General features: G+C 32.3%; 1 protein-coding gene across 2 annotated transcripts in view; it reads right to left on the reverse strand.

The window, feature by feature from the left end:
• Positions 1 to 1,202: 1,202 nt before the first annotated feature.
• LOC113514377 (extracellular serine/threonine protein kinase four-jointed) overlaps positions 1,203 to 18,188 on the reverse strand; it is a 37,106-nt gene continuing 20,120 nt past the window's right edge. Inside the window, exons 2-3 of one of the 2 annotated variants that reach the window (XR_008252646.1) lie at positions 1,524 to 3,908; positions 1,203 to 1,431 (exon numbers count right to left, since the gene is read on the reverse strand). Coding sequence is in view for 1 of the 2 variants with exons in the window: in XM_026898455.3 (XP_026754256.2) it covers positions 2,137 to 3,873 (1,737 nt within the window). In the remaining variant the exon portion in view is untranslated. Of the gene's footprint in view, positions 3,909 to 18,188 lie in introns of both variants that reach the window. The other variant, XM_026898455.3, reaches the window with a different exon arrangement.

The following is an 18,188-nucleotide window of genomic DNA, read 5'->3' on the forward strand; positions in this document are numbered from 1 at the left end:
TTATGGTATATATGTAGGTAGTTTTTACCATATCTAGCAGTGAGCGATCCTTGGTGCAGTGACAGACAGGTTATTTTCTTTATTTTAAATTTATTTATTTATACTTTTGCACACATTAAAATATGTCTACAGGGCAGACTTAATACCCGATGGTATTCTCTACCAGTCAACCATTAAGCTAAACAGAGAGAGTAACAGTGAAATTACAGGGTACAGGGGAATAGCAGCTGAGTCCTCAAAAATGGCAACGCATGGGAAGTATCATAGGTAAAATAGTATACTCTGTTATGTCCATAGCACTGCTCATGTCTATAGGCGACGGTTACCACTTTCTATCAGGTGGGCTGTCAGCTTGTTTTCCATTCTAAGTTGCATAAAAAAGAGTATGTGGCAGTGCATTGGTCTAATAAATTTAATTTTGTTGTTGTGCGTAGGTAAGGTCTCGGGTTCGATTCTTGATAGTGATAATTTAGGAAACATACTTTTCAAAAGTTACTTCAGTGTAGGTGTTCTGGATTAATACCCAAAGTGTTAATTATTTCATTTTTATGATACAGCCTATTTGTTCGATCTTTTAGACGATTCAATTGCTTAACCTTTTATCTTTTATATTTAATTGAAAACTAGATAAAAAAATAACCTCTATAAAATACTAATTATGAGCAAAAACGATCATTGAGAAACAGACAAACGGACAAATAATCCCACCTCATAGGACTATTTTTTTTCTTTTAAAATATGGTATCCTCGTAAAAAAATTACCTAAAAGATTTGTTACATAAAACAAATTACCTTTTTGATTCCGTGTTATATATATATATATATATATATATATATATATATATATATATATATATATATATATATATATATTAAATTCATTATATTATAAATATTTATTCATATTTATAATTATTTCACAACATATTTTATAATGTCCGTGTCTATAAGCAACACTATCTCTTTCCATCAAATGCTTCGTTTGCTTGTTTACCATTCTAAATTGCATAAAAAATATAGTCTTTTTTTCCATTTCTAAACTACTATTTACATAATTATCTCTATGTCAGTTATCTTTTATTACCCCTGCCCTTTAGTTTCAGTCAAATAAATCACTCAATAACAATAAGCTTCTACTTAACAAATTAATTATGCATACAGTAGTTACGGCCCATCCAAATATAAATAACAAAAGACACACGGCTTTTGAAAATTCATTTATTTATTATAATTACATATTTTTTACATTTATTTACATATTTCAAAGGTTGCCGAGTAATGTAGCGTGGTTGTTTATTTTAGAAATCGATTTGTAATCACAAAATGTTTGTTCAATTTGTTAGAAAATGTTTGTTTTATAGCATCAGTAAAAAATGTCTTTATGAATGAGAACTGAGATGTAGATATATCATTTTACCTTTTACATTTTACCTAAAAAGTGAGAGCAATATAATCATACACTGTAAAAAGTTTTATACAAACATAATGTAAGTTTAAAACAGTATAAAGATTAGAAACAATACCTTAAACAACATTTCTACCATACATAAAACATGTATACCTGTTTAATAATAGTTTATAGTTTACACATATTACCATATTATATGTATCGTAGGAAAACCTTTTGCTTTTTATTTTATTACATTGCTAATACTTGTATTGATACCAAACAAGTCGCGTACACAATATATTTTACTGAATGTGTTTTGATAGAAACGAAGTGTTATGATGCATATAATTATTATCATTTAATTTTATCAGGTATTTATATATTTCCAAACAAAAATTCCTAAATTTTAATTGTAAATGTCTTATCAACTGTACTCCTAGAAGTAAAATTACGCTACAATTCGGCAAGAATTTTAATAGTGCACTAAACCGTATGTACATTCAATATTTAAAATTGATAATAACCTTAACAATTTAAATATCACGTTATTATAATTATACACTGGCACAAATACAATATTTATATTTTTACAATAAATTAATTTATTTGGTATCGAAAAATGCTTATAATATCACGTTTTTGCATCATTTGTCTTTTGCACACAATCTTTTGTATTTTTATGTCCGTCCCGAATTTATAATGCGACACAAATTATTGTGTACAAATTTGATGCGATTACAAAATAACTATCTATACTTTTGCTCACATTTCTCAATTTGACTTAGAACCTTGCCAATCCTCTCGTGTAATATTTTAGCATTTTTCTCTGGCAATGGCGGCAGAATGTCTCTTATTACAGCATTATTTTTCATATGAAACATATCACTAATTTTTGTCTTTATCGACTGCTGATACAAATTGTTCAAAGCTTCTACAGTCTTTTTTCTAAATACACATAGATTATCTAACATTAAACTATGGTATACATTATATTTTTTTAACAATCTATAACCATGTAACAAACCAGATTCATTGTCTAAAAATAAGAGTAAACCACTATCCATTTTCCTGGCTAAGTTATGTGCTGGCCCATCCATAATGTTTATATTCCACTGGTAATTGAATAAATTGTTAACAATTCTATCTAAATTCGCTGTTAAATAGTCGAAAATAATGAGATCAGACCATTGGGCAAGCTCTACAAAAGATGCAATTGTTTTTTTACTCAATATCATATCAATATACTCAAAGTTATTGGCGGTATTTTTGGTTGATTTAAGATTTTTTGTTTTCAATTTTTCTATTAGGATCTCTTTTGATATCTCAACTGTCTTGTTTTCTTTCAAACACATCTGTAAAACGTCATTTTTATTCAAATGTCTGTTTGATGGTTTGAAAATATCTGGAATACTAGCTGGTTCTAGGCTCGGTATATACTGGGTCAAAACAACAGCTCTGTTAGTATTCCACTGTGCAGAAGCAATGTCGGTAGCTACATTTCTCCATAGCTTATCTTTTAAATCTACAACTTTGACAACAGATGGAGCTAAATTTGTCAAGTTTAATAATCTTCCTACGTAAAAACTAAAGATTTCTCCTTGAATTTGATCTGTGTTCTGTCTGTATCGAACACAAGCTTGAATACCGTCTTTAAATGTAACTAAACGATTTTGCATTCGTCCACAACCTGGCTCTAATTTGATTACTTCGCTTTGCTCCACATACTTTTCCCAAATTTCTGCTGTATTTTCGCCATAACCTTGAGGCATCATGTCTTCCACTTCTGGTCCCCAAAAAACGTTGTCATACAACACGGTATATTCATTAGGAACATAATTCGTTGTATTATTAATAACCTTATTTATTGAATGTTTATGATTAGTTACTTTGTTATCTTTTAAAATATCTTTCATATCCTCTGTTAAACCTTTGGGATAAATATCTTTCTTATATTTATGACTCTCACCAGTAAATGATACAGCAACAAATTTACTATCTCTTGTCTTAACTTTTTCATTTAAATCAATTTTATTTTCAGTCTTATAAAAATTATCATCAAATTTCAAACTATTTAGAGTTCTTGAAGTTACTTCTCTAGTGTTATTTGATCTCATTATTTTTCTATCATAATTTGGATTGAATCGCGTTTGGGATGATCCCATTAATATTACTCCTATTACTAATCCAAATACAAAACTAATAATTACACTTAGAAAACAATAATTGTAAAAACTATAATCTTTTTTCATCATGTTTCTTCTTGATAATTCTTCTCTATATTGAAAATTATTATATAAAATATAATTAGGTTTCTTTATAGCTAAAAATTTCGACAGATCAATGGGAGGTATTTTAATTTTGTTGTCTATGATTGGCTCTTTTTTTATGTCATCTATAGTTGGTATTCTTTCACTGATGTCGCTTTCTTTTTGCAGAGATTTCGTCTCGCCTTGTATGAGATACATGACTGGGTGATTATCCATCGTACTTGTGCTTACTTAGTTGCCATTTTGGATATCTGTAACAAAAGAAATAGTTCTGTTAGCAACAGTAAAAACAGTTATTTTTTTACACAAAAGTAAAGGTTTAAAGTTTTAAAGGTTTCATTTAACATGATATTTTGTCAAAGTTGAAAAATATATTATATTCATAGCACAAGCTATTAAATCCAACTTAATGTGCAAGTAAACGAGGATGTTTTTGCGCGATTTAAATTACATATTCTTTTCAGTCTACTTTACTCATAGATATAGCGTATACTTATAAATAAAGAAACTTGCAAATAAAGTTCCATAATTTATGTTATTATCAACCCCTATGATGGTATATGATTTCATCACCTCAGATTATGTACAGTCTATGCAAAATCAGATTTTCACTGCTAAGAACATGAAGTTTAATTCTTAAATTTATGTTAACATAATTTGGCCCGTTCGACGGTATTTGAACCCATATCCCAGGCTACTCAGGCATGTGTTGTATGCCACGGTAGGAGTACTATTAGTTGGCAGTATTCTTTTTTTGACGTCATTAACTTCGAAGTTACATAACGTACATACGAAGTTTTAATCTGATATATAATCTAATAATATATGATAATAATAAGACTGCAGAATGGCATTCTTTGTACAAAAATAAAAATCAAAGATGTAGGTACAGAATAAAAAGCGATATTAAAAATAGAAGGCATTCAATGAAATTCTGTATTCATTTCAAAACTGCTAATTAAGTGTATTGTGACTAATTCAGAAATATTCGATGATTTTATATATTGTAAAAACGCTTAAAATGACAACAAAGACATGTGGTGTCCATAACCTATAGACATGAACATCACAGAATATCCTCACGCATGTGTTGCCATTCCTGAGGACTGTGGTATTTTGGTGATTGCATTACATCACGATCATATTCCATTCATAACTACGTTTTTTTTTAACAATTTTTTTTTATATCGATGACTCTAGGTTTATTTTTTATTTTAATTATAATAATATTTGCATATTGAAATGTTTCATATAATCGTAGTTTTGACAGCCCGATATTAATAAACAAACATACATTAAGATGTCTACCCGATATAGAGCAATTAACAGATTAAATGTACGACATAAAAAAATGTAGAAGTCATTTTGCGTCAATCACATGTAGGATTAAAGTAACTAGTTTATTCAACTCGCCTCGCTTGAGTGCACGTTGTTGTTTGCGAACGAAATAACATATTATATTATATACTTCTGGATTAGGTGTATATCCTTTCCGTTCTTTTATTTTACTTTTGACAACTTGAATACTTATATTTATTTACTTTGTAATTTAAAAGTCGACATCAAAATTAGTGGTAAAAGAAAATATGTTAACCATATTGATTGGGGGGAAATGGTTGTTATTAACGGGTTGCTAGCAATATACCCTATCAAGTCGACCTCCACGACGTTACCGTACCATTTTCACCCGTTATAAAAAAAAACCTTAATAATCTTTATTCCAATTTACACTTTTAAAAATATTATAGATTTTTACGTTATAAATGAAGAAAAATATGTCTGAAAGTAAAATATTATTTTATAAACATTGTCCACTTCCATACAAAATTGTGACGGTAATGAACAAAATTAAAACGGGTAACTTTATGCCAGAGATATAAACACAAAAAGTATATTAATATTATGATAATTACCAAAAAATATATTAATAAACGTTTAAAATCACATGCATAATTAGTAAAAAAAAGCCTAATATTAAAACGGAAGCCCAACAATAAAAAAAGATAAAACCACAAATATACGAACAAATTGGGAAATAACACGGTGTTGTTATAACCCCCAATTATTATGTTAACCGCCACTAATAATTCAATTAGGATCGCCCGTGTGTAATCGACTTTATGAGCGTACGCCCATTCCGAGACAAAAAAACGTAGGGAGGGGCACACGATTTGAAATAATGGACACTGGTAATTATTTTTTTTATCTGTAAACTTACGATTGTGGACTATATTTCGTTCAATTTTATGCAAACAATGAGAAAAAAATCTGTATAGGTTTCTTTCTTATAGGACTAGCTGTTTTCCGCAGCGTTACTTGTGTGAATAAGTATATAAAGTATTCTATCTGATAAGTTTAGAGACAACGTACCCGTGTACCACATTTCATTTAAATCCGCTCAGTCTTTGAAGCGAGATTGAATAACATCTTTTCATATTTTTATTACATCTTTACAAACTTTCACATTTATAATGTTAGTGGTAATAATAATAATAGTTCAGTTTTAATATCTTCTTATACAATTATTTTTAAACATGAGATAAAACCATGCTCCATAAATAGGTAAATCCTGTAAATACTAAACAATGCTCTTCCCTATAACAACATCATCATCATCATCATCAGTCGTTAACTGTTCACTGCTCAATATAGACCTCTTGTAACAATGAAAAAGTGTCGAATATCCACAACACTGGTCAAATTACAGTACTTTTCGACGAAAACCACTGTGTTTTCTACACAGATAAAATAACTAACAGAATACCATTCTTAATCTATGCTCTTAAGTCTATTTGATTTATACACTGAATGAACTGACTGCAATTTACCAACGTTGCGTTTTTAATCTTATATCAATCAAATTTATGTCGATTGATTAAAACCAATTAGCTTGAGGCCAACTTTAAATTGGTACAAAAAAAGGGGCTATGACCCGTTCTAAGCTCAACCCAAACAACGCTTTTTGTCGGACTCGGCTGTTTTATTTTTTGTCCTTTGCCACGCTACTCTTTTTTTATTTGAAACTTGTAAATTTCTGTTGAACATACTCTATGACAGTTTTGTTTTTTATTTTTATTTTATTCACTCCGGCGTCGTAATTAAGTCAGGTAGTAAACAGGAAAATTATCAGAAGGAAATACCAACTAGCGGTATTCATCTACTCTGATAGTAGCAAGAGCTTTCTTTCAAACTACAGGATACATACTGATTATTTACATAATGATTGAGAATAACTAATATATTTACGTATTTGCAAAGTGAGTACAAAGATAAAACGAAAATCCTAATCCGTCAGTCTCATTCGTCTCAGACGCGACACGGGTCTATTAATGGGGCCAAGTGTCCCCGTTACTAGCAATATACCCCTATTAGGTCGACTTCTAACAATAAGGTGGTTGTTAGAAAAGACAGTGGCGATTTCTTATTTGTAACGATATGACAATTGATTTGTCTTTATGCTAACCTATCATCAATCACTGCCACCTCGCCAGGGTATATCAATAGCGCAGGCGGGCTTACAAATCCATTTTGAGGTCATAAAAAAAACTAGTAAAATTGTAAAATGAGAACAGTAAATAGTTTTTTTTTTACAACACAGGGTGCAAACGAGCTTACCTGATGGTAAGTGACTACCGCCGCCCATGATTTTATATAAATTATAAAATAACTATGTATTTACTGTTCTCATTTTATAATCGATATAAAACAATCTCATTATGCATTAATCAATTAAACAAACAGTATTTTTTTATTGAACATCTTGAAATTTACATTTAAAGTGATCACTCGGAGACAGCGATTAAGAAGGATGACGGTACTTTTCGTTATCATACACATAACTCAATTTGGAAAGTGTGTACTTGACCCTAAAATGACCGTCTGTTGGTTATAAGTGAAAGTATTTGCCTTGTCTTTCTAAATTTCCAAACAGACGTGAACTGGACAATGGGATTAACTAAACATAAGCAACGGACACTATCGGGCCCTTGCTAGCAATATTGGATCAAGCCAACCTCTACGTGGTTTCCTCAGGAATCCATGACGGACCCAGGTAAAACTTTAACGAAAATGACGATGAGTCAACTTCAACATCACCTATCATTCCTCCCTGGAGGAGAAAGGGATTGTCATTACTTATTGGAAGTCATTACTTATCCCGTTAGATCGAACAGGTTCATTGCTAGCAATATTCCCTATCAAGTGGACCTTTACGCAGTTCCCCCTGAAAACCATCATGGCGGAGCACCAGTGAGAGATGATTGGTTAGGATGAAAAGGCAGGTTAATTAGCCCACCATGACAAATTGACAGTTAGCCCATCATGAACCACGTGAAGGTCGACTTGATAGGGTATATTGATAAAGGGACTAATCTTCCTATTACTAATAATTCCTTCCCCCCATCATGATGAGTTAATCAATCTGACTTCACGCCCATCTGACATCACTCAATGGCGCCTCGATAACGTTAGTAGGGTTAGTATTTCGTTATCATCCCATAAAAAAGATGATCCCTTATTAGTACCCCACGTAAACCAATAACAACTAAGATAAGGTCACCATTCCATTTACATACAATAAAAACATGTTTCTTAATATATACTGACAAATTAAAGAAAAAGTATACTCTGTGATGTTCATAGGCATAACAAGTAACAGAAGACAAAGGGAACTTAAAGGGATAGGCAGGACCGTCTCTCTTAAAACATCACTAAAAGCCTAATTGCGATCGCCAAACTGCCTGGCAAGCGTAGCAAATACCAGCAAACCCCTTCTTATCGAGGAGGCCTATTTTCAGCAATGAACAGTTAACGGCTCATATGTTACGATGAAATGAATAAGTAAGGATTTTACAGGAATGCATTTCACAGTTAGAAGTCAAAGTAGCCAGATCTCGCTTTTAAAATTCAAACAAATATAATGCACACTCGATTGCTGAGCTACAGAAAACAGAGGTTATCAAACGTAACCCTTCACAATACATCAAATATCATCACGACAACAATATTCAAAGGGGCCGACATATCATATATTACGAGGTCACTCTGTGAACCGAACCTTAGGGTCTAGATTAAGCCCGCATTGTCGATAAAAGATCGCAGATACCAACAAACAGTTCATGTTTTATTGTTTATTAGATGTCTCCGAGATGGGGAAATGATACTGAAATGGTTTTGATCTATCGAAGCATGGGGAAAAATCTAGAGAAACAAATACACAATGTATGTGTTTAATGTTTCGTCTCACAGACAAATGATGTTTATACATATATGTAGTACATTACACAATACATTACATATAGTACACAGAAGTACATATATGTATAATCTGTTTTGATAGAACTTAATAAAAATGTGACCCAGTTTTCGACCGACTTCAGAAAGCTGGAGTTTTTTAATTCAGTTGTACTTTGCTTTTTGTTTATTACTTCATAACTCCGTCAATTTTAACCCGATTTGGTAAATTATTTTTTATCTGAAAAGATATACAGTACTAAATCAATTTAGTAGTTTAGTTTTTTGATCAAAATAACTGGTTGTGTCACAATTGAAATGAATTTTTTTTTTATAAGACACAATCTTTAATTATGTAGTAATATTATCATAGAAACGCTCGTTAAATGAAATAAATAGCAAATCGAAACATTCAATCAATATATTGATATTTATTTGTATTACTATTGAACATCAATAGACTGTTTTATCGTTGGGTCAATTATATGATTTCATTTTCATTGAATTCTATCAAAAGGACCTACGTGCGGTCCCTCTGGAAACTATCTTAGTTAAGTTCAGGAATTAGTCACGATGGGCCAACTGACCTGACTTCATCCGCACTGTATCCCGCTAGCGTATACCGATAGTGTATTGTCATTCCATAAAAAAATTCGTTGACACAAATTCAATACTTACATAAAGGTATACTTGTAATACCAGTCTTTAATACAGTGTCTTAAAAAATAATAACCTCGATTCCATATTTAAATCCCTGGTCGCCCCCCACTGTTAAGAGGCGTGATATTTATGTCCCTTTCACGAGTTCACTGTAAAATAATTTTATTAAGCCAATATTGAACATAACCATTGTTGGTTCGCCTACGCGGCTGTATATCGTAAACTATATTTTCGGCTTTGTATTAGGTAGCCGTGTCAGGTTTCAGAAATGATTTTATGTAAATATTGAATTTAGAACTTTAATTTATATGCCACAATCTACTGTAAATTTAGATCTATTGACGTCTACAGACAGCTTTTTTTTACTTGATATATATTTTAAACAACATGTCTATTTGTCAAATTTAAATATGAAACAGAATCAAGTATATTTCGCCCCAGAAAAAGGCATCAATTATTGTGAAATAAATTGCTATTAGCAAGATTTTTTCTCGTCACATTACATATTCTTTCTTAAACTCAACTTTTGTTTAAATAAAACAGTAAATTTTTTAGTTCTTCTCGTCCTAAATTGTATTCTAATCTGGGTGGTAAATTGATAAAAAAAAATACTATTAAAAAATATTTTGAAGTTATAATAATATCTTTTTTTATACCATGAAGGTGGCATACAACCATACAGCCCGACTGATGGTAAACGGTCAGAATAGTCCATGGACGCCTGCAACACGTGCGCGTGGCCGACATACATTCTTTTTGAATAACCCCATACTGGGGAAAATCTTATTCCATAGCCATTCGCATGAAACTGCACTGTACACGACCATTTAGGATTTAGCGTGTGAAGACGAATCCCCTGTGGTAAGAAGTGAAGATAAAAGGTGTTTGTGGATATTATTTCGAATAATTTCCGGACAGTTTATAATGTACAGCTGATTAAAGTAATAATTTCTGATAGACTTTAAATAAGTCACTTCTCTCGTCTTAATTAGGCAAAATTCTGACTAATATACCATGACAAAACCACACAAAGTTATCATAGTCTCTAAAATTATGAATTATTATAAGAATATTTGATACAGTGCATCTATAAAAGGCCGAAAATAATCCAACGTATCAGTTATTTCGAATTTCGAACGTCACGGTGACCGCGCGCATGCGCCCGTTCCTAATTCAAATGATTAATGATAACCGCCACGATCGACCATAGACTAAGCTTTTATTTTTTTTACTGACAAGAGTTTATGTTGTCTGTCTGAATTTAATTCGCTCGCATCATTATTATGAGTTAATTTGATACTATTGAATTTTATAAATTGAAGATAATTATTAAAGATAATCATATAATGAATATGGTATTTTTAAATACTAAGTTGTAATAATAGACAAAGATTTAGAATTAGAAATATTTTGGAGACAATTCCATATGTGAAACTAGAGGTGACGACTCTATTATCTACTGATTAAACAAGAAAAGCCTGACCTATCAAACCTGTCACAACTATTTTATAAATGTAGTCTGTTACCGCAGATGGAACTGTATGAGTAGATATGTCAGATTTTTATTGGACATTAATATATCTATTTCTCTTTTCAAAATATAATCCTATTTTTGACAGACATATGAATAATTTTATAAACGTTTTATAAGACAATAATTAAATATTTGATAATATTAAAATAAAATATTAAATATACAGTTTATAGATATCAGTAGTAACGTAAAGTTTATAGTCATAAATATCGATAATCTATGATTACCTTATAATTACTAATACGAGGTCTGTCCGGAAAGTTCGTATAAAAGTGTTCTGGAATGCGAGAAAGAGGAGTGGGGAGGCCAGGTAAGCGCAGGACCCCTTCCTTATGTCCCTAACAATGCTTCAGTTCTGGTCTGACCGCCGTGCGGTGCGAACTGGCTTGTCACGCCATCTGTGAAGTTACCTCTTAACGAAACCCCGTCGGCATGGAGCCCGCTTCCGTTGAAGAGCAGCGCGTCGTAATCAAGTTTCTCTCGAAACTCGGCAAGAATGGCCGTGAAATTTTTGCCGATCTCAGAACAGTTTATGGGGATGATGCTGTGAAGGAACCAACCGTCCACAAGTGGCTAAAAAGATTCAGAGAGGGCCGAGAAAGAGTTCGATGTTCGGGGGATTGTCCATCAAGAATTCGTCCCTCCAGGCCAGACAGTTGATGGAAAATTCTACGTCGATGTGCTCAGACGCCTCAAAGCTCGTGTGGCACGAGTTCGTCCAGAATTGGCGCGAGAGGGGCGTTGGATTCTTCACCACGACAATGCCCCTGCCCACACCTCTCTTGTTGTCCGTGAGTTTTTGAGTAAAAATTCCATTACGGTGACCGAACACCCCCCTATTCGCCGGATTTGGCCCCGTGTGACTTCTTCTTGTTCCCAAAAACCAAATTGGTACTTCGGGGGCGGCATTTGGGGGACATAAATGAGATAAAAAAAGCTACGACGGGGCAGCTGAGAAACCTACAACCAGAGGACTTTCAAGGAGCCTTCTCACAGTGGAAACGGCGTTGGCACAAGTGCATTATGTCACAGGGGGAGTACTTTGAAGGGGATAAAATTGATTTACCTGAATAATTGTAAAATAAAATTTTTAAAAAACTTTTATACGTACTTTCCGGACAAACCTCGTAAAACAACAACAGTGCTACCAACATTATGACATTTATCATTCACTGTCACCCTGTATTGAAAATTCAATGTTTTATCAGTCTTAAACAAATACAGCACAATACCGAATTTTATTTCATGGAAGAATTAGATAGATGCATAGATATATATATACACGATATATATATGATAGGGACACTCGCCCGAATCAGTCACTGAGTCTGCCAAATCATCAAAATGTCATCAAAAGTTCATTCATGTTTTACTCAGTAAAAAAACTACTAAATTGTAATAAACACATACATACACAAATATCAATAAATACGAGATATAGTAAACACACTACACTAAGAAAAAAATTGGAATGCAAATTCCTGTGTCTATGAGTAGATTTTGCTTTGCAAACAGTTTTTTCGGCTTCAGTAATTTTAAAACTAATACGAGACTAAGACAGAAGAGAACCCTATCGATTTCGTAAAGAGTTACGATAATCGGTTTAAAATTGGCAACATAATCGCATGAGCAACAACTACCAAAAATTCGTACACAATGAAAAGAAAGGAGATCTTATAAAACTCGCTTGTATACTCGTATGTATGTAGTAAAGTGCTACATTTTACCTACTTATACATCTGCGCAATTGATCTATAAGCCACAATACCGGTCCCAATGTCAATGTTCTGGGTGGAGCCGTGGTCCACGGATGTTTAGATAGCATCACTCTTGTTATATGATTTTTAGTATAAATAACTAATGGGTTAAACATTTGTAAACTTGTGTATATGCAACGAATAGACTACATCGCAATCATCTATTTCTAAAAGATTTCCAAAGAAAGAGGATTTTAATACGTCTTTAATTATGTATTAAATTCTAAATACGCTAAGTGCAAATCTAATCGCAATTAGAAAAAATGCTAATTATGATTCGACTTTGGTAATTCCTTACGTAATCAACAGGGTTCGATCTCACATACGCAAACAAGCATAAAGCTATCCTGAACTACATATATGGATCGAAGCACGATCTTTTACAGTAAATCAGCGATGCGAATATAGTAGTGTTTCCTATAGTAATCTATATTTAGTAGAAGACTAGATGGCTGAAATTATTAATAAGACCACCTTTTCCTTACCTATAACTGTTTTAAGAGAATTTAATGATAGAGAGATGGGCGTCGGCGTTCTTCTTAAAACATCTCTAAAAACCTAACTGCTGTTGCCAACCCGCCTACCAAGTGTGGCACCTACTGACAAAACTCTCCGTATGGGGAAGGCAGTTGAGAGTGAACGGCTGATATGAATCCATTTAATATAGACAGACTATCTTTCATACTCATATTAGTAGAAATACTAACCTCTAACAAGCATTGAAAGATTGGACATTTCACAATCGGCTAAGTAATATAAGTCGTTGCTTAGACGTTTCGCTATATGCCCCATTAATCATTAGTGGCTGGAGTACAGCCATTGTGGATTTTATAACCTCGTAAAAGGAGACAGAAGGAATGTCGGGCGAGCAGACCAGCGGCTGTGAAACGTTTAAATATATTATTATTTATAAATAGAAATTTCGAAAAAATTATATATTCAGTGTTACTCTCTGATAATGTAGCTTTCTATGAGTGAAAGAATTTCTAAAATTGTTCAAGTAGTTTTTGAGTTTATTCATTACAAACAAACAATCAAATGTTTCTTCTTCATAGTTGTGGTGTTCGCCTGTAAGTCTTTTACATTAGGCAAAATTATTTTTGTGTTATTGATTAAGTAGCATGTAAAATGTAAAAGTTGTAGGTGAACCTTATTAAATAAATAAATAAATAATATTAATAAAGACAAATTTGAATAGCAATAAAACCAAACCGCACCTAATGGAAATGACAACCGTCACCTGTAAACATGAACTATGATACCCATAGTAATCCATATGCACGGTTATTCCAAAGAATTAAGGTGATATGCCAGATGATTGCTGTTGTTTGGTACTAAATATTTACTCCAACTTAAGAACATGACTCTTAATATAATTATTTGGTCCTACTTGTTAATTATTATTTACTTCTTGACTGGTAACTACCAAATACACAGAAATCTAGATTAGCTCTTTAAGTAAAGATAGATATTATAATCATGTTTTAAAAATATTCAAATAAATCTAAAAGGGCAGGTTTTGTTAACATTAATACAAAATACGTATTTACTTTGTCACTTTCGCTTGTAGCTATATATTATAATTAATAATAAACTTTGACGTTTGTGCAGCGTTTGAACCGCCCGTTTGCATTATATCTAACACTAAACTGCTATACTTACCCTGCATGATTAAATTATGGCATAACGTACAATTAGTTGAAACACAATTCACATATAAATATAAATATTTATTGCAATTCAAATGAATCATACAAAACGAGAATATTAGAGAATATCGTAAACGTAATGTTATTATCTAAATCTAATAAATATAAATTATTTAAAATTAATAATAATAGAAATTTAATAGTTCTTTTAAATAGTCATAAATTTTCAACTCTCAGCTCTCTCACTCTTAAAATAAAGGGGAGAGGAAGTATTATCTCTATTCTGTCTCGGTAATCAAAGTATTCCTATAATAGAGTTCATCAAAATTAGCCCAGACATTTAGGTATAAAAACTATTTAGTTATTCTTACAGTAAGAGAACATACATATGGCATTTGCATATGAATCTATCACTAAAAACTTTGCACCTACTTCATATTTTGCTTTAATATTTTTTAAAGACTTTATTGGCATCAAAATCCAAACTTTCAGCGACAGCTTAAGAAGTATATTGTGTACATTATTTACACCATGTGATACCGGCATAGTATAGGCCACCCCTTCATTTCTCGTGGGTGTCGTAAGAGGTGACTAAGGGAGGGCGAGGGATAGGCAGCAACGTCCCTCTTAAAACATCTCTAAAGCCTAACTACGGTTGCCAACACGCCTGCTAAGCGTGGCAACTACTGAAAAAACTCCCCTTCTGGGGAATGCTTATGTTCAGCAATTGCCAGTTAACAGCTAATATGGGATGAAAATAGATTTGACGTTGATTTAGTCTCCGTGAGTTCTTCACTGTCCTTGAATTATATTTAAGTGTATTTGTTTGTTTGTTTGTTTTTTACATGACTAAAATAGGCTGAGGAAAAGAATGATTTTGATAACCATTTAACACAGGGGGAAAGGGATTGTTAGTAATGAAGACTGAGAATCTTATTGCCAGCAATATACCCAGCCAGGTCGACCTCTTCGCGGTTCCCTCTAGAAACTGTCATGGTTAATTCCTGATGAATTCATCATGATGGGTTAACTAGCCTGTTTTCATTCTCATCTATCACCCTTCACTGGTGCACCGCCAGCATATCCCGTCAGCGCAGACGGGGTTACCATACCATTTTTACCCATCAAAAAAAAACACCATTTAACACAAAATTTTATATACTTTTTATTATAGTTAATTTTATTTTGATACTTGTTTATTTATAATTAAAAAATATCTATAAAAAGACGAAAATTTGTCATTATATTATATACTAGCAATGCTCGCGACTTTGTCCACGTAATAGAGATAAAAATTAGTCTCTACCCTCCGCCATACCAAATAACTACTAAATGGAGTAGTAGTAGGTATTGGTAATCTGGATAGAATTATTTTGTTTAATTCCGCTACCAATCCAACATCCGAAGATTGATCACCACTGTTACTACCAGAAGTTCCACAACCTTCCATATTAGCCATCAATCTCCGACTACCATTTTATTCACGCATCTTTTTCGATACATATTTCACATCTAAACGCAATATCTACAGGCAAATAATTAGATCGCTGCTCAAAGCCTAGTATTAACTGTTTGGCGCCCAAACTGCGGATCTCCGCAGTTTATTCAAATAACCAGTGATATGAACTACCGGAAATGAGTACCTAGTTCGGTAAAATATTTATTACATTTATGCCAAACTTCATCATGATTGGTTAAACTGGTATGCTGTTTTGATATACCAAGAGATAACAAACAAATAACTCACTGTCACATTCATAATATTTGTAAAGATATAATAATCAAGTTTGTGTGCGAAATTTACCTATAAGTTACAAACATTTTTTTAAGATTTCACATTTAATTTATTACAGGAATTAGTAAAGATTTACATAATGAATTTTGATTAAACAAAGTAAGACACAAACATTTTTTAACTATATTGCTTCTCTAAAATTCCTTCTTAATCGTCCCGTAACAAAAAACAAAAACAGTACCTACGTCAAAATAACTTTGCATATGAGAATTTACGACGAAAAAAAAGATCGGGCCACTCAATCGATCACGCTTGACACATTTACGTAGACGACAATATGAGACAATCGTATAAAAAAGTAACCCGTATATCCAATGCGTAAGTACTAAAATCGAATGTCTCCATTATTCAACTTTAAATCCATGTTATTCAATAAGAGAATTCAATTCCAAATTAATTTGTACCTTATACGCTTTAGTTACGATTGATTTTCTTGTGGCAAATTGTTTAATGATTTTTTGTACTTTTTTGTCCCGTTTCAGTCCATTTGTCCCGTGATGTTGTATACATGTAGAAACATGCCAGGAGACATGTTGGTTTGATGTGGTTATTAACTTGGTTTTAACGGTCGAGTTGGTTGAAATTTTGTTACGAAACTACCAATTAATACCTTTATAGTTACGGTAGACAAAAAACATCCCCACGACAGTAATTCCAAATGGGGTAAACTTAATTCCAAATGGGACGGACTTAATCCCAAATAGGGTGGTTTGACGTATTTTATAAGCTTTTTCTTAATACAATGATTATTATATTAATACTACATTATATAGAGACTACAGCATGGGGTTCTTCAAAAAAGAGATAAAGAGGTTTCTTCAAGGTCGACAATGCGCGCTTAATACCTTTGGTATTGCAGGCGTTTATAGGCTACGATAACTACTTACCATCAGGTGAGCCGTATGCTTGTTGGCCACCTCAGTGGTATAAAAATATGCATAGATAAAAATCAGGATACCACCCCTACTTTACTAATAATCAAAGTTACAGTATCCTGTAAAATGTTGTACTTCTTCATAGTTAAACTTTTATGGAACGTAATAAATATATTTTTTTATGCAACTTAGAATAGCATACAAGCTGTTAGACTGTTAAATTAAAATTACATTTTCCATCAGGTGGGCTATCGCCCACCTGATGGAAAATGGTAACAGTCGCCTACAGATATGCTTATATGAACATAACAGAGTATACTGTTTCGCCCATGTTACCCCTGTATTATTCTTCTGTACCCTGTAAATCCATTGCCATATCCATGATCTAAATATATTATGATATAATTTCTTCGTATTTTCTAAAATTACTGAATAAAATAAGATACTCGTACATAGCCGGAATGAATTTGACTAGAATATTATGGACAGTGTGAGTACTATTAATAAGAAATCGTTAAGTATAGTAAATATCATAATAATAAAAAAATACAAGTTAAATTAATTCTACATAACCACATACACATATTTAAACTAAAGAAATAAACTATGAGAACAAATTTGAAAATTTTCAATATTAATAAATGAGAGGAGACAAATTCTGTATAAGAAGACTAAAACTGTCAAAAAAAAAGAATCATCAAAACTGGCAAGACATTCCTCGATATACCTACAGTTAATTATAAAATTCCTCTTTTTTGAAGTGGATTCGAAATTACTAATCAAAATTAAAAATACTACGTAGTTTCTGAGTTTAAACTTTAAATACCCATACAATTTATAAATCCTAGCATAGACTGCCCTGACTGTACAAGTACAGTCGCCTGCAAGTAAAAACAAGTAACAATGACTGTAATGTGATCGTAGAGCCTTATACCCTGAGGTCAAGTTACAGGTCGATAATACCACAGAAGTTAACTCGCGTTTAACTATAGATTACTTTTAGATCGAAAGATTCAAATGTCATAAAAA

Source organism: Galleria mellonella, unplaced genomic scaffold, assembly GCF_026898425.1.
Source record: "Galleria mellonella isolate WM207_F2 unplaced genomic scaffold, CSIRO_AGI_GalMel_v1 utg172, whole genome shotgun sequence".
Taxonomy (NCBI): domain Eukaryota; kingdom Metazoa; phylum Arthropoda; class Insecta; order Lepidoptera; family Pyralidae; genus Galleria; species Galleria mellonella.